The sequence below is a fragment of the Micromys minutus genome (genome assembly GCF_963924665.1).
Source record: "Micromys minutus genome assembly, chromosome: 25".
Classification (NCBI taxonomy): Eukaryota; Metazoa; Chordata; class Mammalia; order Rodentia; family Muridae; genus Micromys; species Micromys minutus.
Genome location: NC_137960.1, coordinates 13070312 through 13095062, shown reverse-complemented (window position 1 = coordinate 13095062; position 24751 = coordinate 13070312). Strand labels below are relative to the sequence as shown.

At 41.3% G+C, this 24751-nt stretch overlaps 1 protein-coding gene across 1 annotated transcript; it reads left to right on the top strand.

Annotated features, from left to right (window-relative positions):
- Window positions 1–4211: 4211 nt before the first annotated feature.
- ZWINT (ZW10 interacting kinetochore protein) lies at window positions 4212–20646 on the top strand. Its single transcript, XM_080938381.1, has 8 exons — window positions 4212–4349; window positions 5355–5445; window positions 5610–5736; window positions 5897–6063; window positions 6184–6240; window positions 6404–6543; window positions 6624–6740; window positions 19652–20646. The coding sequence occupies exons 1-7, from the start codon at window positions 4294–4296 to the stop codon at window positions 6736–6738; spliced, it is 753 nt and encodes a 250-aa protein (XP_080794507.1). The 5' UTR covers window positions 4212–4293; the 3' UTR covers window positions 6739–6740; window positions 19652–20646.
- Window positions 20647–24751: the final 4105 nt, after the last annotated feature.

Below are 24751 nucleotides of genomic sequence, written 5' to 3'. Positions count from 1 at the left end.
TTTGAAAGCTCAGCTTACATGTGGGAAAAGGATTTTCAAAAGCTCCTATTAATCATGCACAGTCTTTCTATGTGTATTTGTCCTGTGTGTTCCTGTATTATACCGAATACTTGCTAAGTGTAATGTTACAGTACTTGTGTTAATAGAATTTGTTTATGATGCTAGCTTGAATACCATTTCAGCTACCCATTTATACATTTTCTTTCATTGACAAACTATTCTCAGTTGTAACATCATTTTATTGTTGTTGTTTTTGGTGTTGTTGTTTGACGCTCTTCCTATCTGGTCCCTAGTGAGTTTGGAAATAGAGCTCAGACATGAAACCTCAGCATTCCCTCCATGGCTTCACACATTAAAAAGATAAGTGTTAATGGCACCTGGAGCAATCTGCTCCGCAAATCATCAAGGCAGAGGGTGGGCATGTGGATGCAAGGAGGCATGTGTTAGACTTGAAGCACAAGTCCCAAGCAAGGCCCAGACTGCAGTAACAGTTGGACCAGCATTAACCATGGCATGCTTGTCCTTAGTGCTCAAAGGTAATAGCCGCAGAGTAGATTTCTCTCAAAGTATAAGTGCAGTTTGAAAACTGAATCATGTGTGTGGCCATCTGCTCCCAGGCAAACTTCTGTCCTTCTGGTTTGGAAAAGTCCTTTCCCCCCAACTCACACAGCCTGGCTTTCAGGAGCCAGGGCATCATGCTGTTTCATACCACTTCCTTGTTGAAGCCTCCCATTGCTGTGACACCGTGCTCAAGCCAGTACGGAGTCTCTTAGAGCTGTGGCTATAACTTTTGCCATAGCCACATTTAAGGAGAGTATCACTATAGTGCTTAAAATCCAGAATGCACACAAGTAGTGAGGACCGTAAATTATAAGCAAAGCCTTTTCTTGAAAAAAAATCGTGATAAAATTGATATTTATTAATAAAAATTCCCATATTGTGACTAAGACAAATTGTGTTCTCTTAGTGCATAATGCAAACCTATTCTATCAGTGTAATCTTTCAAACTGACGCGAATCATGTGGCAAGCAAGCTAATTAAAATTTTCTATAATGGGAAAAAAAATCACACTTTTTGATGAGGGATGCCTCTCTTAGCTAATATTGGGATTTGATATTGGGTCATACTTAGGGAACATTGAGATCTAAATTGCTGGTCATTTGAGTTTTATGACTAGAGCTTATTTTAGAAATCTATGTGTACTGCAATATCTGTTCCTTGTCTGAAACTATCTTAATATTTTATAAATGTTTAATATTAAGAAAATACACATTTCCTCATATAGTTTCCACATCTGGTACCTTCTACTCTTCTGTCCATATCCACCTTTTCAGATGTGACTTTTTCAATATACCTAATGTATTTTATCTTTCTTATAGAGCAGGAGTCTGAAAAACCACTTCCAGGCTAAAAAGTGCCTCTAGTTACCTATCAGCTTCGAAGGCTGTTTGCTGCACATAGAAACCAAGGTTAATTTGCTTTTACAAAAAAAAAAAAAAAAAAAAAAAAAAAAAAAAAAAAAAAAAAAAAAAAAACACTTTGAAATTTCTGTCCCTCTTCCTCTTTATTGGACTATATCTAACAAAATGTTTCCTACATTCATGATTTTTTGTTTTTTCTACATGTAGCATTCTTTTTATTTTGCCAGCTGCTTATGGCATTTGCTTTTTATTAATGGTCTTGGAGTAATTATGGTGCACAGTGACAACTTCATTCATGGGTCTTGTGTTAGGGCGCTGGTTCTCAACCTATGGGTTCCAACTCCTTTGGGGGTCAAAAGATCCTTTCATAGGGATCACCTAAACTCAATTGAAACCACAAATATTTCTATTATGACCCATAACGGTTACAAAATCCTGTTATAAAATAGCAACAAAAGGATTTGAGGGGTTTTGGTAATTTGGGATTTAGAATTAAATTTCCTCATGGGGGAGGCATTGTGAGTCCTTGTATTGTTTGTCTCCTTTTCCCTTACCTCCTTGTCTCTCATATAGGAACTTTATTTAAAAGGATATCAAGCTGTCAGAACTTGTGTCTCGGTTTATTATTGTTCTACCCATGTTGTTTCATTTGTTTAGAAAGATGCTCTGTGACTCATCTTGCATGGCTTCTATGTTCTGAAGCTTATCGATCTGATTTTCATATTTAATCTGCCCACCGAGCCATCTAACGTCACAAACTACAATGTAGTGTGTCAGTCTCCCTAAGGTCTTCTAGTTTCACATTTCTAATGGCTCTTTGAACATTTGTTTATAGCATCAAAATGACTTTTTATATATCTTGTTCAACCTTCACTGTAATCTAATTTTAGAACGCTTTTATTGAATCCTTTAACAGACACTTTTTATTCCTTTCCAGTTTCTTTCAATTATTTGTGTTAGGAAAAGGATGAAGGGGAGGGGTATGGCTCATGGAGGTGCGGCAAGGCCTGAAGGCAAGGAGGATGCCTCTGGGGGATCCATATTAGGAATCTCTTTCCCCTGAGGTACCAGCCACATGACAGAATAGAGTTTATTCAGGTCTTGGGGAAGTTAAGATGGTAGTTGAGGCAGAGAGAGGAAGAGGGAGAGGGAAAGAGAAGAGAGGAATAGAGGAGTAGAGGCCAACCATGAGCATGTGGCGAGAGAGGGAGGAAGGGAAAGGGAAGAGGAGGGGTAGGGGTGGGAGAGCAAGAGAGAGAGCAAGAGAGAGAGGAGGGGACAAGCAGCCTCTTTATAGTGTCAGGTCACTGGGGCAGAGCATACCAGGTTATTGCCAGGTAACTGAGGGGTGGGGTATACCTGGCTGTTTCTAGGTAACTGAGAGGTGGGGTTACTGTCTGCCCCCTCTCCTATTTATTGGTCAAGTACTAATTCACCCCGTGCTTTCAAAGATTTGCCTTATTTGGATATTTTACATAAAAGAAATAATCAGATCTGCAATTTGTGGGGGATACCTGGCTTCTTCATTTTTTTTTTTCAAGGTTCATTGGTAGATTCCCATACATTAGTACCCCATTTTTTGTTCCTGTCATTTGGTATTACATTTACAGTAATTCTTTACATTCCTTGTACCATAATGGGTTGATTCTACTTTTGGCTCTTACAGACTTGTGTGCATTTTTGTGTGTGTTTATATCTTAATTTCCTTTGATTTATATACTTGGAAAATTATGGATCATCCAGTAATTCTACATTTGACACTTTGAGGAAATGTTGCTTTGTTTTCAAAACACATAAGTGAGTTTATCTTCCCAGCAGTAACATGAGAATTCCTCTTTACCACATCTGTAGCACATCTTGTTTTCTGTTAACTCCTTCTCTGGAACATATACATAGATGTATATGTACAACTGCTTGTCTGCGGTCTTAACATCCAGTTCTGTTCCGAACAGTGACTTATTTATCTACCAATGAATTTTCTTTCAGGCATGCCTCGGAATGACTAAGCAAAATCAGGAATTGTTAGGACAAACCTATTGCTTGCTGATTTTTGCAACTTCATCCTTAATTCTAGCAGTTCAGTCGATCTCCTATTTAAGAGATCGTAAGCCTCATTCCTTTAATCTGTTAGGTGGTGCCACAGCAGTGCTCAGCATAGGGCTAATTATTGCCAGTCGCAGGGCAACACTTCTCAGTGGCGTATCTGCTAACCATACGGTACGCATTCTTCAATACCAATTTGTGAAAATGGTAACTAATATCGACCCTGCTTTAATCTCCAAGCATCTTTAAGAACCCCTTTAGGAAATTTCCTTAGATATTGCTTCAGGAGTTAGCTGAGTATTTCAGAAAGCTGCTGGGCCCGGGTTCTTCAGGAGCAGCCTTTTTTCTCTCCCTCCTGTACCCAACCCCCCTCGGTTTCATCTGTGACATGTCCACACACAGGAGACCCAGTTGGGATCTCTGATAAGGTCTTTAAATGCACAGTGTTTTGTACTCATAGTCTACTTATAAGACCAGTGTTCTTTCAGCGAGATGGAGGAGAGGCCCAGCTCCTTTCTTCAGCAGCGGAACATTTTAATTGGCCTTTTCCGGTGTCTACAGCCCCCAGATTTTGCTTTCTCACTCCCTGGCCTTCAGCTGCCAGTACTTGCTACCGCGCAGGCTCAAAACCTCCAGCCACCCCCACAGAACCCAAACAGCATCTACGCATGCGTAGAGGGGCGGGACCGGAATCGACCCCGTCCAATGAAGAGAGCAGATGTCCCCTTAGAGTCCTGCCTACTGACCCAGAAGCCAATCGCGATCTAGGCGGGCAGTCCAGAGGAATCCAAAGGCGTGGTGGGCGGCAGACGAGGTGGGCGGCTGAACGATGGCGGACGCTGAGAAAAAGGCTGTTGCGGAGAAAACCGCTGCTGAGCCCAAAGAGTGAGTGTGGAAGGCGAGGGCCTGGGGCGGCGGCTCGGGCAGTGGCGGCGGAGGGACAGTGTCTCCCTAGAACAGGAGTGCGATTTCTGAGGAGCCTTGTCATTCTAGCTAAGGAGTGCGGGCGGCCTCGGAGGGACCTTGCCACCGGGATTCTGGAGTGTAGGCCTGGAGGAGCAGTTTCAATTAGGGATGCAGCCCGAAAGGACTGTGTCATCCTACTCCATGGGCGCGGTCTTTGAGGGATGATGTCGCCTCAATTCAGGGGTGCAGAATCTGGCAAATGTGACGTCTCTTTTTTTGTAGTGATATTTACTGGGGGCTTTGTGGCAGTGTCTGCTCCAGGAGTATGACTAAGCAGGGACTTATTTCTCTATGCGGAGTGATACCTCTGGATGGCTGACGTAGGTCACCTTATGTCGGATGCTGCCTTTGAGGGACATTACCTCATCCACCCGGAGCTCTATGATGCATTCTAAAAAACAGTCAGTTCCAGTGCTAATCAACCATTTGTCATTCTAGGAGACTTGTTTAATTTCTGTCACAACCTTTCACCTTGGTATTTTTTATCCTTATCTCGGTCTTCTAGTGGATTGTTCCAGCCAATCTGGAAAGGCTAGGCTACTACGCATTATGCTTTCTGAGACCAACCCTTACTAGCATGTCTGCCTAGGCTTATCTGAGCTTTGGCTTTTCTCTGTTTATATATGTCCCTGCTACTTTCAGACTGACTCATCCCCCCTCTTTTTTTCCATCATGACATTCCCTATTTAAAAATTTAGTCACGTAAGCACAGTCCTTATCCCCCAGAATTTCAGATGATGTCCTCATGGCTCTTAGTTGCTACTCTATGTTCTCCAAGCACACGGTGATTCTGATCTCAGCCTCAAGTTCCTTCAGACCCTTGTGTAGACCCTGAGCATTGGCACACTCCCTGGCATAGATGCCAGTGCGTATGTCCTTTAGAGCTAGTGTGGTAGGTAGCACAATCTCACTCATACCTTACAGGGTTCTGGCAGAGGCGGCGGCTGTTCTAGAACCTGTAGGCTTGCAGGAAGAAGCAGAGCTGCCTGCCAAGATCATGGAGGAGTTTATGAGGGTATGTACCAAGGGGGATCCAGCTTTTCAGAAGACTGGGGGCTGGTCCTGGGATGGCTTATCGAAGTAGTGGGCAGCAATGGGGAAAAACAAAATGGAAGACCACCTTGGCTTCTAGTACCAGAAGGTAAGGCTAGCCCATGCTTCTGTTCCCACTGTATACAGAACTCTCGGAAGAAAGACAAGCTACTTTGTAGCCAGCTTCAAGTGGTGAACTTCTTACAGACTTTTCTGGCTCAGGAGGATAATACTGACCAGAACCCAGATGCTTTGGCTTCTGAAGATGCAAGCCGTGAGTAGGCTTGGGTTCGTGGTAGGGTCTGGTCTGAAAGGTTGAAGGGGGAAGATGGGAGTTGCGTCTGTGTCTAGCTAATGGGAAGGGTGTGGCCTAGGGCTGTTGAAGGCTGGCTGCAGGCAAGCCTCATTCATTCTCTTGTTCTCTGTGGCCTTAGGACAAAAGGTTACTGAAACTAAGGAGCAGTGGAAGGAACTGAAGGCCACATACATGGATCATGTGGATGTCATCAAATGTGCCCTGTCAGAGGCCTTACCCCAGGTTAAAGAGGCTCACAGGAAGTACACTGAGCTTCAGAAGGCTTTTGAGCAACTCGAGGCTAAGGTATGCCTAGAGAACTTGAGGGAATGAAGGACGGGAGGAAGGAAAGGGTAAGCTGGGCTGGACCTCAATGCTCTCACCAAAAATCAAACCTAAGAAGAAATGTCATTTTTCTCCCTGCAGAAGCGAGTCCTTGAGGAGAAACTTCAGTTAGCTCAGAAGCAGTGGGTGCTGCAACAGGTGGGCTCTGACTTTTCTCTAGACTCTTCTTGGTCTTAAAGTGATACGGGTTCTCAGTGAGTCTGAGCCTTGAGCTCTGGCTAAGCAGGGGAGACGAGAGAGAAGGCAGGCGCCAAGATAGGAGCATTAGATGAGTCATGTCCCTCACTCTCATCCCCTTCAGAAACGCCTGCAGAATCTGACCAAGATTTCTGCAGAGGTCAAGAGACGCCGGAAGAGAGCTCTGGAGAAGCTTGATGGATCACACCAGGAACTGGAAACCTTGAAGCAGCAGGCAGGACAGGAACAGGAGAAGCTGCAGAGGTGAGGTTGCAATCCTGGGTTAAAGCCTCAGGCAGTTTACGTAAGACTCCTGTCACTTCCCACAAACTTTGTGCCTTTAGGAACCAGAGCTACCTCCAGCTGCTGTGTTCCCTGCAGAATAAGCTGGTGATCTCTGAAGACAAAGCTGAGAAGAAAGATGTCAAAGGGCGTGCCCTTCCACCCAAATCTTCTTAAAGGTAAGCCCTGTCAGTTTACCAAGCCCCAGAGCGGAACAGAGAAGAACGGGAAACCACGGGGAGGCATCATCTTGTCCTTCAGTGTGAATTAGAGTTGACTTGGCAGATTGAAAGAGGAGCTGGGAACTTGATCTTACTGCCAACACCACCCTCCATTGATAGCTCTCCAGGTGATAGCCCTATGTATAAAGATCCTTGCTCACAATTTGGTGTCTTTGAACTGCAAAGGTATAAATCCTGAAATCCTCTCCATATGAATTCTAGATCTGAGAAAGTGAAAAGGTGGAAAGAACTGGATGGTTAACATTTTCAGACCCTGGATTAGGCACAAACCACACCCAAACGTGTTGTCACAGAGATTATTAAGCAGGAATGAAACATTAGTGTCTGCTCTCTGACACAGGTAGAAAACCATCAGCAAATGACCTCACAGGTATAGTTTTTAAGAAGAGATGAGGAGGTTTGTGTTAGAATGGGCTAGGATGTGGGACTGGGGCGGGTATATATTTTAATTGAGTATCTTAATTAGATGAACCAAGCAGACTCTGGATTTCATTACTTTGGCTGGACCTCAGGAGGAGGAAGTTGCCAAATAAGGGAACAGACTTAGGTAGCTAGTTTAAAGGCTTTTTTTTTTTTTTTTTTTTTTTTTTTTTTTTTTTTTTTTTTTAAATGTAGTTAAATGGTTTTTAGCAAGGCAGAGGGAATGGGGGAGAAGGGCAGGGCCTGCCAGAGCCATATGTTTTTAGAGAATGCCATTTGTAATAATTGCTATTAGTTTGAGTAGACCAGGAAATTAGTTGTAGCCTCAATATCATTGTTCAGATGAGCTTGCGGGTGTTTTCAGCACTCACATTTAGACACATGGTGGTCTGCTTTAGTCCTTTACCAATACTTGACTACTTTATCTCCCCACAGATGCCTTTAACTGGAAATAACATAACCTCCCCAGCTTTCTTGCTTCCCTTTGCCTTGATTTCAGTCTTGAGTTTCAGTCTTACTTAATCCTTATGTATGTCATCTGTATGCATGTTTAGGACCACTGCTTACTGATCGGGCTCAGTAAGTAATACTTTAATCTTTAAGATTTCATAGTTCTCAGTTCTGTGAAGACAAGGATTTGATGTTTGTGCCGTTTTACTGTAATTTCTGTTTGTTGGTATTCTTAGTGCCTTCGCGAAAATCTGTTGTCTTGATTGTATTTCCTTCTTCCTTTTCCTTTCTTAGAAGGTCTTCATTGTAAGTTTGGCTATCATTGGCCTGACATTATGTGTAAGGGCTATTGATCCTTTTCTTAAGCACAGAATGAGCCCTGGAAGGCATTACCATTGAAGTAGCTCTCCATGTTTACTAGTACAGTTGTTCATCCTACTATTTCTAGTCTATTTATACTCATTCAGTGCTATATTCATATCTGCATATATATTTTGAAATTTTTCTACCTGGATTTTACATTACATTGCTTTCTTACAGAGTAAGTAAATCATAAGGAGATGTTTCATAATTTCCTTTAGAAATTTGTCTTTGTTACTTTTCTATTGGTATGAAGAGACTCCATGACCAAAGCAACTTATAAAACAAAAAAACACTTAACCTAGGGTTTTGTAAGATTTCAGAGGGTGAGTTCATGACCAGTATGGCAGTAAGACTGACAGCAAGTTTTTGGGTAGGCATGGAGCTAGAGCAATAGCTGAGAGCTTCCATCTGCCCATACACAGCAGGCAGAGAAGAGAGACTGGGGCTACTTGCCTGGACTTTTGAAACCTTACACCCTACCCACAGTGATACATCTTCAGAAGGCCACACCTCCTAATCCTTCCAAAGCAGAGCCACCAACTAGAGACCAGACATTCAGATATATGAGCCAGTGGGGCCCACTCTCATTCAAACCACCACAGAGTACAAAAGACTTTATATTATAGCATGGAAATATTTTGTTTCCTCTCATGGTAGTTCCCAGTACTTTCCTGACCTCGGCTATACATTTCACATCTTTTTCTGTGGTATACTTTTCTGTTATCTAGTATTAGCAATACAAGTTGGAAAACAGTGTATAGGATTAAGGTACATAGCATGTTTTGATAAATGAATATGCTATGAAATGATTAAATTAAGCCTAATAATGTGTTTATTCACATACTTTTTTCTGCACTGAGACTATGAATGGAGTACAATAAATGAACTTGTCATGGTATCGTGCTATGGTATACTGCGGAACTCATTCTCACTGGTGCTCACAGAATTCTTTTCCATTCTATCATTTTATTATGTTGTAAATAGGTGAAAATATGCTTTTATCAACAATTCTAGAATATTCTCAGCTTTGTCTCTACCATTCACACTGTTGTATTATTCTAACAGCAATCTGATCAATTACTTTCTTATTAAATATTTTTAATAAAATATTTAGATTATTTATAATTAAATAATATATTAATTTATTTAATCAATTATTTTTAATAAAGTGCTTTTATTTTTAAAAGTTATATTCTTTCTACATTGAATTTTAGTTTTTTTAACTGTCATAATGTTATGTTGTTATCCATGATGGCAGTCATCCGTTTTTGAATTTTGAATTTTCATTTCAAGATGTTATATACTACATTTATATATATATATATATATTTAGAGAGAGAGAGAGAGAGAGAGAGAGAGAGAGAGAGAGACCCAGTATACTGCACTTACTTGTTTTTGTGTCTTAAGACTGGTACTCACAGCAGTTTTGTCATCTTTGTTGGCTGAGTTAGAATCAACATCTATTGGTTTTTTGTTGTTTGTTTGTTTGTTTTGAAGCCTTCAAATTTATCTTGAGAACAGAAATTATCATACCTTAACTGAATTAATAACAAGGTCCTAAAAAAATGCATTGTTTTTCGCTTTATAATCCAGATTGGTCTTGGATTCTTATTTCATGCATCAGCATCCCCGTGGCTGATAATACAGCTGTTTGCCAACACATCTTGCTAAAACACCTCTTCCTGGAATCTGTAGACTGGTGCCATGCTTATGTACATCTAAGTACCCAATTAGGACATGAAATTTAACTAGGGAAAAAGTTACACTTTTTTTTTTTTTTTAAATCTCATCTATCTCAGCCATAATTGATGATCTACATATTTGTATAGAAAATGTCTTTGAGGCAGAGTATGCTCTTGATGTATGTAAGATGCCTGAATTAACATGTTCAGATACTCTAACATCAAAAGGGTAATTTAAAACAGTCTGTTTAATGAAATTTAATATTGTATCACAGTTTTTGTTTAGTAATCCATGATTGCTAGGAACAGATGTGCTAGTCCTAACTGTAAAACCCCATCTATGACATAGCTACAATGCCTGTCCATTTTTAGTGTGCCACATACATGAGGGGGGGAAGTAAGAGTAGAAAGAAACACCAAGTTCATTGTATAAATTCCATCACAGACACAGAACGTGTACATATATGTGTCCATGCACACAGACACACTTGCAGTGGACGGGGAACCAGATAAGATGGAGTAAGGGTGTGACTACTTGCTAGATATTAGGTTTCCTTTTGCAGATACAAACCCAGTCAGTACCTTTTTGTTCTCCAAACTGATCTGTTCCAGACCATATTTTTGTCATCACGAATCATCTTTGATTTTCGAAGTATTCACAGTTGAAAAGTGTTTGGCAAGCATTCGTTGTATACTATTAAGAGTAGACGTCCTGGAGAGCTGGAAGGTTTTAGCTCAATTTCAAACATGTAACACCCAGAGGCAAATACCAAGTATTTACTGATAGTGCTTTGTGCTGAACACAGTCCCGAGCATGGAAAACAGTGGTCCTGTACTCTCTAGGTTTACTGTTAGAAATGGGAGGGAAAAAATCAGAAATGAATTCTATCCAGAAATGATAATACTTTCTACAGTTTGAGAGTAAGAAATAGAGGGTTTTGGCCACATCATGGATGATTACACTTGTCAAGCTGAACAAACATCAGAATGGAATCCAGGAGACACAGACGAGGGCAGACAGGAATACTAGGAAGACGGAAGCACTGTGCCAGGAGAGGTTATAATACAGCAGAGGAAGTGGTACAACTTGTACTCTCATGGCTATGTACCGTCAGAGGCTACACAGCCTGCTGAGCTGAAGCAGGTTCTGTGGCACAAAATCTTAAATTACAGCTTAACTCAAGAAAGTCACGCAACCAGTGAATCAGTTCTTGGCAAAATGCTCATTAGAAAACAAAATGTGTGCTTCTGTCCGGATTGCTTTTCTGAGGCTGTAATGAATGACAGGAGCTGAAACAGTGGAATCCACTTCAGGCAATTAGATGCTACATGAAAACAATGTTGAGTGGCATCAAGATGGAGCCTCGTGGTTTGCAATCTTGATATGCCGAAAAGCCTACTTTAAAAGAGTACAGTACAGCAGAGCTGACAGCATATTATACTCAGGGATAATGACTAAGGCAGTGAATGTCTCTTGTATTTCTAGATGCTGGCAGTTACCAATTTAAAAAATAAAAGATGCCTCTGGAAAATAAGGAACCATCTATTTTTATAGCAGACCCTTTATAATAGTTACTGGTTCATAAATGTTGAAAAGCAGTTTCAGTGATGCAAAATCATTTCTTGTGTCTGCATAATAATCTACCTATTGTGGATGTAGAACTTAATTGAATATATGAAGGAAAAGAACTTCCCATCTGTATATAAACATAATCAAGAGCTGTGTTTACATATTATTTATTTAGGCAGTAGGTGTGGTTTGTCAGTGTGTCTAATGACTTTAACACTTAGGTTCAGCAATATTCTTAGATTCCTTAAATTTAAAGCTAAGAGAGCATATCAAGTGCTTCTCTGTTCTATAGTACTAGAGGTAGGCTGCTTTAATTATTCTGAGAAATTAGTCAAATTTTTAATTTAGTGGAATCAAGGAAACGGGTCATTTGGTAATGTGCTTTGTGTGCAAATGTGAGGACTAGAGTACAGTCCCTCTCAACTTTCAAGTAGCCCAGACCTGGTGACTAAAGTTCCCTGTGATCCCAGTGTTGGGGAGATGAAGCCAGGCATATCCCTGGAGCTCCAGATCAGCTTACTGCATGTTTTCCTGAGCTATCTCCCCACACAAGGTGGACAGCACCTGAGGAATGACACCAAAGGCTGTCCTTCAAAATCCACACATGCACACATCTACCTGTATACAGTATTTCAGGGAACACTTGATATCCTTAGGGGAATTTCTCTTTTTATTACCTTTATCTTTTTCACAATCACTGATTAAATTTAGGAATTAATTCACTATGTAAATTAGGCCTCATTGGTATGGGGGTTTTGATGAAAGAGTAACAGTTACTAGAGAAATGTCACAGCAAAGAAAGGGTAATTAGGTAATTGTTACCAAGCATCATTGTTAGGATTTTGTTGCTATGGTGCCTCAGATAAACTCAAGCTCCAGATTTCTGGGGTCGCTGATGCTGTTTATTATTGCAGAAGAGTGCGATACAAGGGAGTGTCTCATTTTGTAGAAACCCAGAGTAGGAGGATGCAAAAATATCTGTATGCCTGCTCATACATGCAAATACACCAATGGAAAGTTTATTTTTTAAGTGTTTTTATTTGTATGATTTTTGTTTTTGCTTGCATGTATGCCTGTGTACTGTGTGTGTACTATATCCAAGGAAATTAGACGAGGGTGTTGAATCCCCTAACTGTAGTTAGAGAAGACTTTTAGCAGCCATGTGGGTATTGAGTGTTGGGTACTGAGCCCGAGTTCTCTGGAAGAACAACCAGTGCTCTTAGCTGCTGAGTCATCTTTCTGGTACACAGGGGAAAATGTTATACGGTTAAAATGATTTCCTTTTGTCTACTTTGTAATTTTTCAGAACAACATGGACTTTTAAACACTTTTATTATTTGGTTTTTTAATTATCCTTAAAGATGCATTTATTGTATGTATATGAGTGTTTGCTTATATGCATGTATGTTCCCATATGTATGTGCTCCCTTGTATGCACCTGGTACATGAGGAATCTGGAAGAGATCATTGAATCTCTTGGAACTGGAGGTAGAGATACATATGAGGCACCCAAATGGGTGCTGAGAACCAAACCTGTGTTTTCTACAAGAGCAGCCAGCTGTGCTCATGACTGCTGGTCATCTCTAGCTCCTTTCTTAGGATTTGCTTTGTGAAGATTCCTTGCTTCAGCTTTGTCTGTCATCTCTCTTGCTCCTCCTTACCTCCTGCTAAATTGAGAACTGTACCAGGTAATGTTTACAAGAAGTTTTTCTCATTTATGGCCCTGAACTCATTCATCTGGAAGATTTTATTTACCTATAAACATCCCAAGTATCTGCAAAAGGTGTGATTAATAATTAAACTGGAGATGTTGATTTTTTTTTTTAGTGTAGTTTCTGCATATCTCCAAATAATTGAGTTGCCATAGAAATGTCTTAGAAGTGAAATGCAGGAAAAACTTTTAGTAAGAGGTGTCTGTACTGCATCTGTTTCTTAATGCTTTATCATTGTGTGTTTGTGTGTGTGTGTGTGTATGTGTGTGCAGGAGCACTTGTGTACACGTACAGAGGCCAGCCAAATCTTATGACTTGTGTTAGGTAGGTGCATAGCACAGGTACAGTGCTATTTGAAAGTAGACTGGGGTAAAATCTGGTAGAAACTGCGCTCAGTGATGCGGGCAAAGCTTCTCGACAGGTGGAGGAGATGGAAACAGCCTGAGACAGGAGAACACTTGGTACCTTTGGTAAGGATGCGAGCAGAGTGAGATGAGGAACATGACGTAATGCCCGAAACGCTCAGCTAGCTCAGGTGGGCTTCGTGGACTGTGCTTGGGAGTTTAAGTTTTATTCTGTGTTAAGAAGTGAGTAAGGAGTTTGAACAAGACAGCTATGTGTTTGTGACTTAAAAGAACTTAAAGCTGCTATGTGGATTTTAAAAATGTAATATGAAGCAAAAGGTGATTGTTGATTGAATCAGAGTAGAACTTTTAGAAGGAATGATATACAGTGAGATGTGGATAGATGTAAGAAGAAAGCTAACAAATGTGCACCTAATGCATTTCTGATGGAAAATGCTGTCAATATCGTATGGTGAATTGAAAGGCAGCTAAGCCCTGCCTTATGTGATAAAATTTATCTAAGCAGGGTCTTAATGGCCTCTTACACCTCTTCTGACACTGTATAGTGTATCCAAAGAGAATAATAAAAGCTAACAGCAGGAAACGCCATAGTCTCCTAAATAAGATATTGCTGTAGCCTGGGAAAACTGCAGACTGCTGCTGTCAAGCTCCCTTCCTTTCCTAGAAATCTTGTCTTGGTTGCTGACAGGAGACTTTGATGGAGTAGTGATACCATGTGTTCTTGCTTGACCTTGGTGTTCACGTTTGCTACAGGACATTAGGAGACATTAGTGGGAAATATAAGCAGACAGGCGTGTAGCTGGGGCTCTGTTGGGGTGATGCCCTGCTGAAGCGCCAGATGGAGGTCATCTCCCCACATCTGCATTCCTCAGTGTGGAGGCAGCTGCTCTCCTTGACATATTAGACTCCTCAAAGGGACGTTTGTCCTTGGCACTCAGTAGTTCTGTTGTTGAGAGTTGGAAAAATCTTAGGATATAGGTGCAGAGAAATAGTTTGAAGATCATTTTATTTTATTAAAATTTTAAAAAATAACTCTAGTGTAAATAAATATCAAAGGTGAACTTTTCGTGGGCACAGGGTAGAGACATTTGGAAAGCAGCCACAGTGTCAGAGCATTTGATGGGCTCTTATTTTAAGAACATCTTTGGGGTTGTATGTGTACTCAAATGCATGTGCATCTGTCTTTACGTGGGTCTGAGCACATGAGTTACAGGTATCTGTAGAGGCTGGAAGAATGTATGACATTCCCTGGAGATGAAGTTCAAGGACATTTGTGAGCCACCTGACTGGGTGCTGGAAACAAAACTGCTCCTCTACAATAGCAGCAAGAACTCTTAAGCGGCAAGCTCTACAGCTTTGAACCCTATCTTTCACATAGCAGATGTAATTGTTCTTGGAATTTTACATTGACTGTGAAACAGGCAGGCTTCTTGGTTTGATTATGGTTCTGAAAAATACTTCTATATTTTATTCTTTGCTTTCTTTAAAAATATATATTGTTTAAAATATATGCATATTTTTATTATATGTGTATATTAAATATAATATATGTATCGTGTATACACATGTATATATATATATATACATGCATATATGTGTGTGTGTGTGTGTGTGTGTGTGTGTGTGTATATATATGCCATGTAGATAATTTTAGCCAAACTATAAGACTAAAATTCAAGGTTAGTCCTATATATCAAAATGCCTTCTTTCTGGGACATGAGTAGAAGAAACGACACCTCATAAATCCTTGGGGGGCATGTGTATGGTGGTACACGTATGTGCAGCGGGGTGTGAAGAGCATGAATGCACCAGTGGTTGGAGAGGATATTTTGCGAGTTCTACTCTGAAAAGTGAAAGAATAATTGCAGAAGTGTAATTTCCCTGAACTATGAAAAGCACTGGTGTCCTGCCTGTGGTTCCTAAGTTTTGATGCAAACACCCCAGAGGCAGAGGAGCTGTGTAGCTTTCTGATGTCCTGTCACAAATATCTCAAGTGAGAATTTTAAGTTGTGCAACCAATAGTAATACATATTGTGTGTGTGTGTGTGTGTGTGTGTGTTTTTTTGTATTTGAAATCAGACTTTTGGGTAAATTAATGATAAAAGTAACATTCTCCCAAATAAGGGAATTAATTAGTCTTTAGGTAAAAGGGACTTGGAGATGCTGACACAGATGCTGGAGGCTGTTGGGATTACGATCATGGCAAGCTTGTGCTGTAAGCCTCCCTAAATGTTCCTGCCTAAGGTGCCAAGTGGCTTACTGTTAGTTCCTCCTTATCCCGGGACTCTGACGTATGAAGTAGCATAACCGTCTGCCTCCCTGGCGCTGTTTTCATCTTAGGATGAGTTACAATGAGAATCTTTAGTGTGCCTGATGGCTTGATGTGCATAGTAGCTTTCTCAGATGCCAATTCCCATGAAATGTGCCAAAGCATTGCATGCATTTTTATCTGCTAATAAGTCAGAACCTAAAGTAGTTTATATTAAAGATATCGGAACTGGCACCCAGGTATTGAGTGATCTTCAAAATGACTAGGTAAGCAGTTATGCTGGATTTAGAATCAAAGCTCGGATACAGCTTCCTGCATCAGCCGACTGCAGTGAAAGGGTTCTCTTTGTAAAGCTGACTGTTTGGTAGTTATATCATTTAGTAAGCTAAGAGTAATACAACTGTCCCAAAGGTCTCACTGTATATTACTTTGTGAGATTAAGTCGGTTTTGTCTTCTCATGGTTTTCCCAGCACTCATCATTTGTGTTTCCAGAAACAATTTTTTGAGTGTGCTGTGAATTCTCTTTGAAACTAATAGATGTGATGCTTGCGTACATAATCTTTATCCTTGGAAGGCCAAAGCAGGGGAATCACTGTTAGCTTAACAGCCTAGATATGGAGTGAGATCTTTCCTCAAATGTTCATGTATGTACACACAAACCCCCATACATGTTCATGCACATGCACTACATACTGTAAAATAAAAAGCTGGAATGCCTTCCACAATAAAATACCGTCTCAGAAAGGCTGGCTTGACCAGTCTGTTACTCTAATTGCCCCAGAGTTCTGAAATGTGAGATCTAAGATGTAATATGTCAGAACTGGAAATGATTCCCCTCCGGTGTGATATGTGAGGGAATTTCCTGTCACAATTTAAAATATTTTCCTCTGTAAGGTTGAGAACACTGATGAGTAAAATTTGCCCTTTTATGCTACATTTATGGATCATCTTGAAAAAGAAATGAGTGCAACCGAGCCACTCAGTGAAGGAGACGACGCAGCTTTGTAAACTGAAAAGTTCAATCCACCTACTGCACACCTGTCCTGCAAGGAAGCAGTGAGTGAGAAGATGGCAGGAAAGGAAGAGCAGGCCAGGGGGACGGCAGATGCCGTGAGGTGGCATTTGTTATGAGAAGCATGAAGTAGAGGAAAACAATTCTGCTCTAAGATACAACAAAAAGCCAGAGCATGAGGACTGAGCCACAGGACCTTTCTGGCTAGATTCTATAAAGGAATCTATGAAGGGGCTTATTGAAAGGAATGGCACGGGAATGAATATATGTGAAGGAAGGAATGGAGAGAGCCGTGGTAGATGGGCCTTGATAACCAACCACGCTAATAGGATACTGGGTATGAGCTGCTGTGAGGGACACGTCAGTGAGAAGCTTTGAGTGTATAAACTGATTCATTTACAAGGACCACGTTTTCTCTACAGATTAGACCAGGGAGGATATGCTTGAAATTAGTTAGAATGTATGGGTGTATTTAACAAGATTGAAAGACAGGATCTGGAGTAGGTATTGTTGGCAGAAATGTGGTAAATCTGATTTGGATAGTTTGAGGCACTGTTTTATTTATACTGTTGACTGGACATTAAGTGTTTGAACTTACTGAGGGGGTGCGGGGAGGGGCATTCCAAAGTTATCTTATTCTGAACTCATAGTAGGTTTACAATTCCAGTTTGTCCGACTGGCACACTTGACCAGTGCATTTGTGGGTCTAAGGACCATTGATGAGACTGGAGTTATGCAGCCTTAGCCCGTCTGTGTGTATCTCCTAGGACTGCAGTGCTAAGAGCACAGAAGCATGGCAAGGTCTAAGACAGGATTGACATCAGCTCTCTCACACTTATTTCATTATGCATGCTTGTATTTCACAGGGGACAAAGAAAAACTGGTTTGGTGTGGAACCTTTTCTATGAGAATGAGAAATGGCGTCATATGCTTATAGCATGAGAGCTAAGGAGTAGGCACTGAAGGAAATTTGGTTAAGATTGAAAGCTGGTTGTGAAGCCTGTTAGATCTTCAGGATGGATGTAGGGAGATGCAGCAAACCTGTCCTTCAGCTGAAGAACCTGCAACAAGACTCCATGAGCTGCATTGTTGACCCGTGTCATGGAGGTAGACTCTGGGAATCCTTAGGTTGCTGGAGACATTTATGGGAACAGGAATCAATCCTTCACTCAATACCTCCATTTTCTTTGTTGTTGTTATAGCACAGTCTACCTTATTCTGCCAGAATTTAAGGTGAAGATCATACAAACAGTGCTTGAGATAAGAGGAGCATGAAATAAGAAGAGCAAGTTGGAAAAGGGTTGGCATGTTAGGGTTAACTGCCAAGAATTGTGAGGACTACTAGATGGTGAGAAGTTGAAATTGAGCCAAGAGACACTGATCATAAAATAGGTGATAGGAAGTGTAGAAAGTTGCTGAAGTATGCCAGATTTTCGTTTTATTGAGAAAAACCTATAAGCCTTTGTTAAATTTCTGTTTGATAATTATCTAAGCTTTCAAACTTATCCTCAAATAGTCTGTTTTAAAAGTACAGCTTATTTACTTATATTTATCTGAAGATATGTGCCCCACATTTCTAATTGGAAGTGCTCATAGCAAAATTTTGGTTAGGTTAGTTAACCTTTGCTAAAACTTGGTGACTGAGTAACTGGATCTGAAGTGTGGCACTGTCATGAGCAGATTGCTAAAAGAGCCTGGATTTCCATCCACTTCCTGTTCTGCTTCTGTGAACCCCCTGGGAATATTAAGTGCCGTCAGCTATGTGTACAAGCTCCTGTTGTCTAAGAGGAGAGTCCATTGCTTGGGAGGATAAAGGGAGGAGCTGAGAGCTTCATGTTCTGTTCCACAGGCTGCACTCGGGCATGGTGAGACTGCCTGGCATGTGCCTTCGAAACCTCAAAGCCCACCTCTCAGTGGCACACCTCCTTATACTTTGCAAACAGTTCCAAAAAACTAGGGTGCAAACTTTCAGACCTACGAGACTATGGGAGCTATTCTCATTCAGACCACTATACGTACCCTGACATTCCCCAGAGAATACTACAGTAACTGTCATAGTTACATTGATGCCCTCAGGTAACAATGTCAGTATAACTTCTAATTTCATTTTTGTGTCCTCAGATCCCTTCATTGTTGTGATATGTCATCATACAATTGGAAAAATTAATACTAATATCAAAATCATATAGTAAATTAATATAATGAAATTGGTATAAAATACAAGTGCAATGTATATCTCAGTCTTGAGAGGATTTGTATACAACCTTCAGTGTAGGCGATGTACATTGATCCACAGAGCCTTGAATTGATTACATGTTGATACTAGCTCATAAAGTAGTGGGAGTTTATCTCATCTTGCTTAGTGCTATAGATAAATAATTCCCTGGCTTTTAAGTTTTTAATTTGAAGCTTAGCTGTGGGAGAAAGAGCCATGTGAAAATTTGCATTAGACAGTTGCTTTCATCATGTTGGATACCTTTGAGTTTAAATTGTATTATCATCTTATTCTCTGCGTAATCCTATATTGATACTCTAATTAGTGTACCAGAAACATGGTGATGAAAACATGCCCTCCAGGAGGGACAATGGAACTCCACTCTGCATTTAATTTCTGACTTAACCTATTTCTATATACGAAGTGACTTATAGTTTTCCTCTGAATAACAATTCATACCAGCTGCGCAGTCTACTTTAAAATTGTTGGTACCTACAAAACTCACTGAGGAACCTGCTTATGGATCAAAGGAGGATTTAATGCATCACATAGGATCTCTATATGTTATGTAATTACGCTCTATTTTGGTAGCCTCCTCCAGTGCAAATTTCAGTATCTATTTCTCATTAGGTTCCTGTGGATCACTGAGGATCTGATGGCAACCTGGCATTGAGGGAGGAAGGGCATTAGCAAGGAAATATGCTCACCCAGGCCCTGTGTTTTTATATTCAAACCCGAGGCCAAAGGATAATACTTTACTAATTATGAATTTTACTTTTATTTCCTCAGATGAAAGATTGAGAAGAGAGCCGTACTCCAGCTGTGCCAATACCCTGCTTGGGCTGAGACCATAGCGGTTCCTTCACTGTTGTATCTCCAGGCCTAGGCCTAGAAGCTTGTAGCCTCTGTACAATCTTACTTTCCAAGCTGATTCAGTCTGGCATCTCTTGGCTTCTCAGTGAATTGTGTTTCATTTGTACTCACGTTGACAGTATATTCTGGCTTGTTGTGTCTTTACCTACGTCTAACTTGCTGTCTCTGTAAAAGTGTACCAGTGAAATTGTTACACGCATGCACGCACGCACACAGGCACGCATGCCACAACCACCCTTTTTTCTCGCTGATCTTCAATAGTCTCTCCTCTTGCCCTCTCCTTTTCTTTGTCTTCTCCCCACCAGATGTGAAAGCAACTTTAGGCACCAAATGTAATCATTGTCTCGGGGTTTACTGCTGAATAAGCTCACTCTGTAGTTCTTTCTGAACTCTGGCTGCCTGGTTCAACTCAGCTGTTCTGGCTCAAAACCCGTCTCCAAGCTGACTGATTCAAACCGGCCTATCTTGGCTTCTGACTGAATGGCTCTGCTTGGAAAGTCTGCTCTGAACTCCAGGAACCGAACTGTACTGACTGCACCAACCCAATTGAACTCAACTTCACCCAATTGATTGACTTTCTCCCTGTACTGCTCTTAAGTAGCCTCTCCTTCCTGCGCTGTCCTCCTGAGTCGTGCTGCCAAATCTTTCTCTGATTCATCTCTTTGCCCCTTAATTAGACTGGCAGTTTCAAACGTGGCATTTGACATTTCAGTTGTAGTCACTTAACACTACATTCAGAACTTGAGTCTATTGAATCCAGAATGTGAATTCATATCTTTGTGACTGTGACCTCACTCCATTCAGTATTGTGTAAAAGTTTTAGGAACTCTCCAAGTAAACACTTGGTAATTACTTATTGATAGAACAGAAAAATGTTGTGTAGGTATGAAATAAACATGACTATAAGATTATCCAGTGTCCTTGTATCATTTTGTATTCTCCAAAGTGTATTTAGAATACTCTGTGTTACCTTTTCAATGGGTGACCTCTGCTAAAAGGACTCAGAGTGCGTGTGTTTACTGATGTGGAAATTCAGCAATTAGGCCTGTTCTTGTAACTACAAACCTCTAGAAAGAGGAAAGTTTAAGAAGAATCTAGAAACAGCCACAAAACTCTTTTAGTTTAAACATTTGTGGAGTTGTTTGTAAATCAGTATTATGTGATGATTTGACATTTTGCTAAACAGTGGTAAACAAGATTGATAAGTCAAGGAAGAGGCAGCCGTAGTAACAAGGTTGGATGAGCTCACAGACCACGATACCCTGTTTTCCCTAATTGTTATTTATGGAATTAGGTCTTAGAGCACATATTACCATATTATACTATTACCCCAATGGTTAGCAGAAAGTACAGTTTGCAAGTGGTAAAATACAGTCTGAGAATGTCAAGGTTCTACAGTGATGATTCTCTTCTAAAAAATTAAAAGTTGTTACATTTGAAATCAAATATTTTTATCAGGTAAAAGCCACAACTGCCAATGAAGTCATTACTCCTAAGTTGAGAGACTGAATATATGCTGTTAATAACTAGTATACTGGTGCTGGAGCTTGAGCTCAGAGTCTTTCACATGTTAGGTAAAGCCTCTAACACTGAGCTACAGCCTTAGCCCTGGATGCTACTTTAGGTCAGCGCTCATATGCAGTAGTCTATTTGATTTAAACTTCAGTGACTTTACTATAGGATTAAGTACACAATTATATTCACAGCAGAATGATTCAAAACGAAACGGATCCATAAATGTGTAGACATATATAGAAAATATTTGTATAAACACAAAGTCATAAACCATTCCCTCGGCAGCTTGAGACACAATGAGTTCAGGAGCAGATGATGGCTCTGTCTTAACTCGGCCACAAAACCTCTCCTAACAGCTACTCTAGCTTCTGTCACCACTCTGTCACCTGATGGGCTCCAGACACAATGGAATACTTTCTTCAAGAAGTCTCTTTTCATTAAGCTTAGTGTAACTGCCACACAGACTCCTCTACAATTCCTATAAGCATATCATTATGGCTGCTAGGTGACCAGGGCACCTATGGATAAAAGACCTACATTCCATACCTCAGTTTGTGCTACATTGTTGGTAGTCTTTCCGTCACAGAGGTGTGCTGACTAGCTTTAGGTCAAGGTTACACAAGTTAGAATCATTTTGGAAAGGGAACCTCAGATAACAAAATGCTTGCACTAGTTTGGCTTGTGGGTAAACCCTTGTGCTTTTTGGGTTATTTGGTTGGTTTTGTTTGTTTGTTTTACACTCAAGATTTTATTCCACTCCCAATCTATCCTCTTACTGTTCCCCATCCCATACCTCCTCCCCGCCCTCTTGTCTCCAAGAGGATGTCCCCACCCCTCCCACTGCCAGATCTCTATATTCCTTGGGGCCTCCAGTGTCTTGAGGGTTAGGTGCATCTTTTCTGACTGAACCTAGACCCAAGAGTCCTCTGCTGGTTAGGTGCATCTTTTCTGACTGGACCTAGACCCAAGAGTCCTCTGCTGTGTATGTGTTGGGGCCTCATATCAGCTGGTATGTGCTGCCTGGTTGGTGATCCAGTGTCTGAGAGATCTCAGGGTCCAGGTTGATTGAGACTGCTGGTCCTCCTACAGGGTCACCCCCCTCACCTTCCTCCAGTTTTTCTCTAATTCAGCCATAGGGATCAGCAGCTTCTGTTGTTTGGATTGATACGGATCTGCATCTGACTCAGCTCCTTGTTGGGTATTTCAGAGGCAGTCAGGATAGGTCTCTTTTTATGAGTGTTCCATAGCCTCAGTAATATCAGGCTTTGGGGCTTCCCCTCGAGTTGGATCCCCTTTTGGACCTGTCCCTGGACCTTCTTTTCCTCAGGCTCTTCTTCATTTCCATCCCTGCAGTTCTTTTAAACAGGAACAATTATGGGTCAGTTTTGACTGTGGGATAGCAACCCCATCCCTCACTTGATGCTCCTTCTGTTGGAGGTGGACTCTACATGATCCCTCTCGCCACTGTAGGGCATTATATCTATGCCCCTCCCCACCCTCATTGAGTGCTGAGGCTCTCTCGCCTCCCAGGTCTTCTACCTCCCGAGGTCGCCTGCTTCCATGCTTTCTGTTGGCCCTCAGGGTTTTAGTCCTTCTCCCCCACCCAATACCAGATCATGCTCCTCTCTCATTTTGCACATTGATGTGGGAGAGCAGTGCTCATAGTGGTCCGTGGCCCTGCCCATGGGAAGATGTTCCAAGTGCTTTGAGAAGTCAGGCTGAGCACGCTCTAAGTAAGCCGCACTCCCTCGTGGCCTCTCCCTCAGTTCCTGCCTTGAGCTTGATTGACTCTCCAGGATGATGAACCACAAGCTGTAAGGTAAGATAAAACCTTTCCTCCCCAAATTGTTTTGAGTTACGCTGTTTTATTACCGCAGTAGAAACCCTAACTAAGACCGAAAACCATGGTACCAGACATTGAAGTGTTCTTCTGACACAGAAGAGCATATTTTTGAGCAGGGTTGAGGAAGGATTTTGAAATACTAGACTGGAAAATGCACTGGGTGATCGAAGAACTCAGTGGGCTATCCTGTGATAGTTAGAAAGATAGAAATCTTGATTGAGAGTAATGTATATGGTGGAAGTTCATGAAATTTCAGAAGGAAGTTTTCTTAGAGTCCCTTAAAGACTCTTGTGAGTCTTTATTTCACTCCTGGCAATATGCTCTGAAGATACTCCAACATATAACATGGACAAGTGCTCCACTGTGTTAATAGCAGCCTTATTTATAATAACCAGAAGCCGGAAACAACCCAGATTTCCCTCAACAGAAGAATGAATATAGACTATGTGGTACATTCACACAATGGAGTACTACTCAGCTATTCAAAACTATTCATGGACTTCATGAAATTCATAGGCAAATAGATGGAACTAGGAAATATCTTAAGTGAGGTAACCCAGGTGATCTACTGACAAATGGATATTAAGCAAAAAGCTCAGAATACGATACATCTCACAGACTATATGAAAACCAAGAAGGGAGAACAAAGTGTTGATGCTTTGGTCCTGCTTAGAAGGGGGAACAAAATAATCATGGGAACTAGAGGAAGAGAGGACCTAGGAGAGAGAGAGAAGGGAGGATGGAAAAGGGGGACAGGATCAGGTGTGAGAGGGGGCGGTAGGGAAGGACAGAGGGTTGGGAAATTAGAAGGAGTATAGCAGTGAGGAATGGGGAACTGGAGGTAGCCACTTGAAAGTCCCAGATGCCAGAGAAGCAAGAGGTTCCTAGGATCCAACAGGGATGACATTAACTGAAATACCCAACAAAGGGGAGATAGAATCTGTAGAAACTGTACCCAGTGGTTAGGCCCCTGATTAAGAGATGGGGCCACCCACAGATCTCAAAACTTTTAAGCCAGAATTGCTTCTGTCTAAAGGTAATGCAGGGATAAAGAGGGGAGCAGAGACAGAAGGAAAGGCCATCCAGAGATTGCCCCACGTGCAGGGGCATCTGCATCTGGATCCATCCCATCTGCGGTCACCAAACCCAGACACTATTGCTAATGCCATGGAGCACTTGCTGACAGGAGCCTTGTATAGCTGTCCCGTGAGACTCTAGACTGATCAATACATATGTGGATGCTCGCCGCCAACCATCAGAGTGAGCACAGGAACCCCAATGGCGGAGTTAGGAGAAGGACTGAAGGAACTGAAGGGATTTGCAACCCCATAGGAAGAACAACAAAATCAACCAACCAGATTCCCTAGAGCTTCCATGGGTCAACCAAAGAGTACTCATGGAGGGACCCCTGGCTTCAGCCATATGTGTAACAGAGGATGGCCTTATCTGGCATCAATGGGAGGGGAGGCCCTTGGTCCTGTGAAGCCTTGATACCACAGCATAGGGGATTGCTAGGGTGGTGAGGCAGGAGTGGATGGGTGAGTGGGGTGAGCACCCTCATAGAAGAAGGGGGAAAGGAGGATGTGATAGGGAGTTTTTGGAGGGGAAAACTGAGAAGGGGATACCATTTGAAATGTAAAGTAATAAAATAACCATTT

Bases quoted from the DNA above. Each gene is read 5' to 3' on its own strand.
- ZWINT (XM_080938381.1), top strand. From the start codon at position 4,294: ATGGCGGACGCTGAGAAAAAGGCTGTTGCGGAGAAAACCGCTGCTGAG. The intron at 5,446-5,609 runs GTATGTACCAAG...CACTGTATACAG, and splicing joins TCATGGAGGAGTTTATGAGG to AACTCTCGGAAGAAAGACAA. The intron at 6,544-6,623 runs GTGAGGTTGCAA...TTGTGCCTTTAG, and splicing joins GAACAGGAGAAGCTGCAGAG to GAACCAGAGCTACCTCCAGC.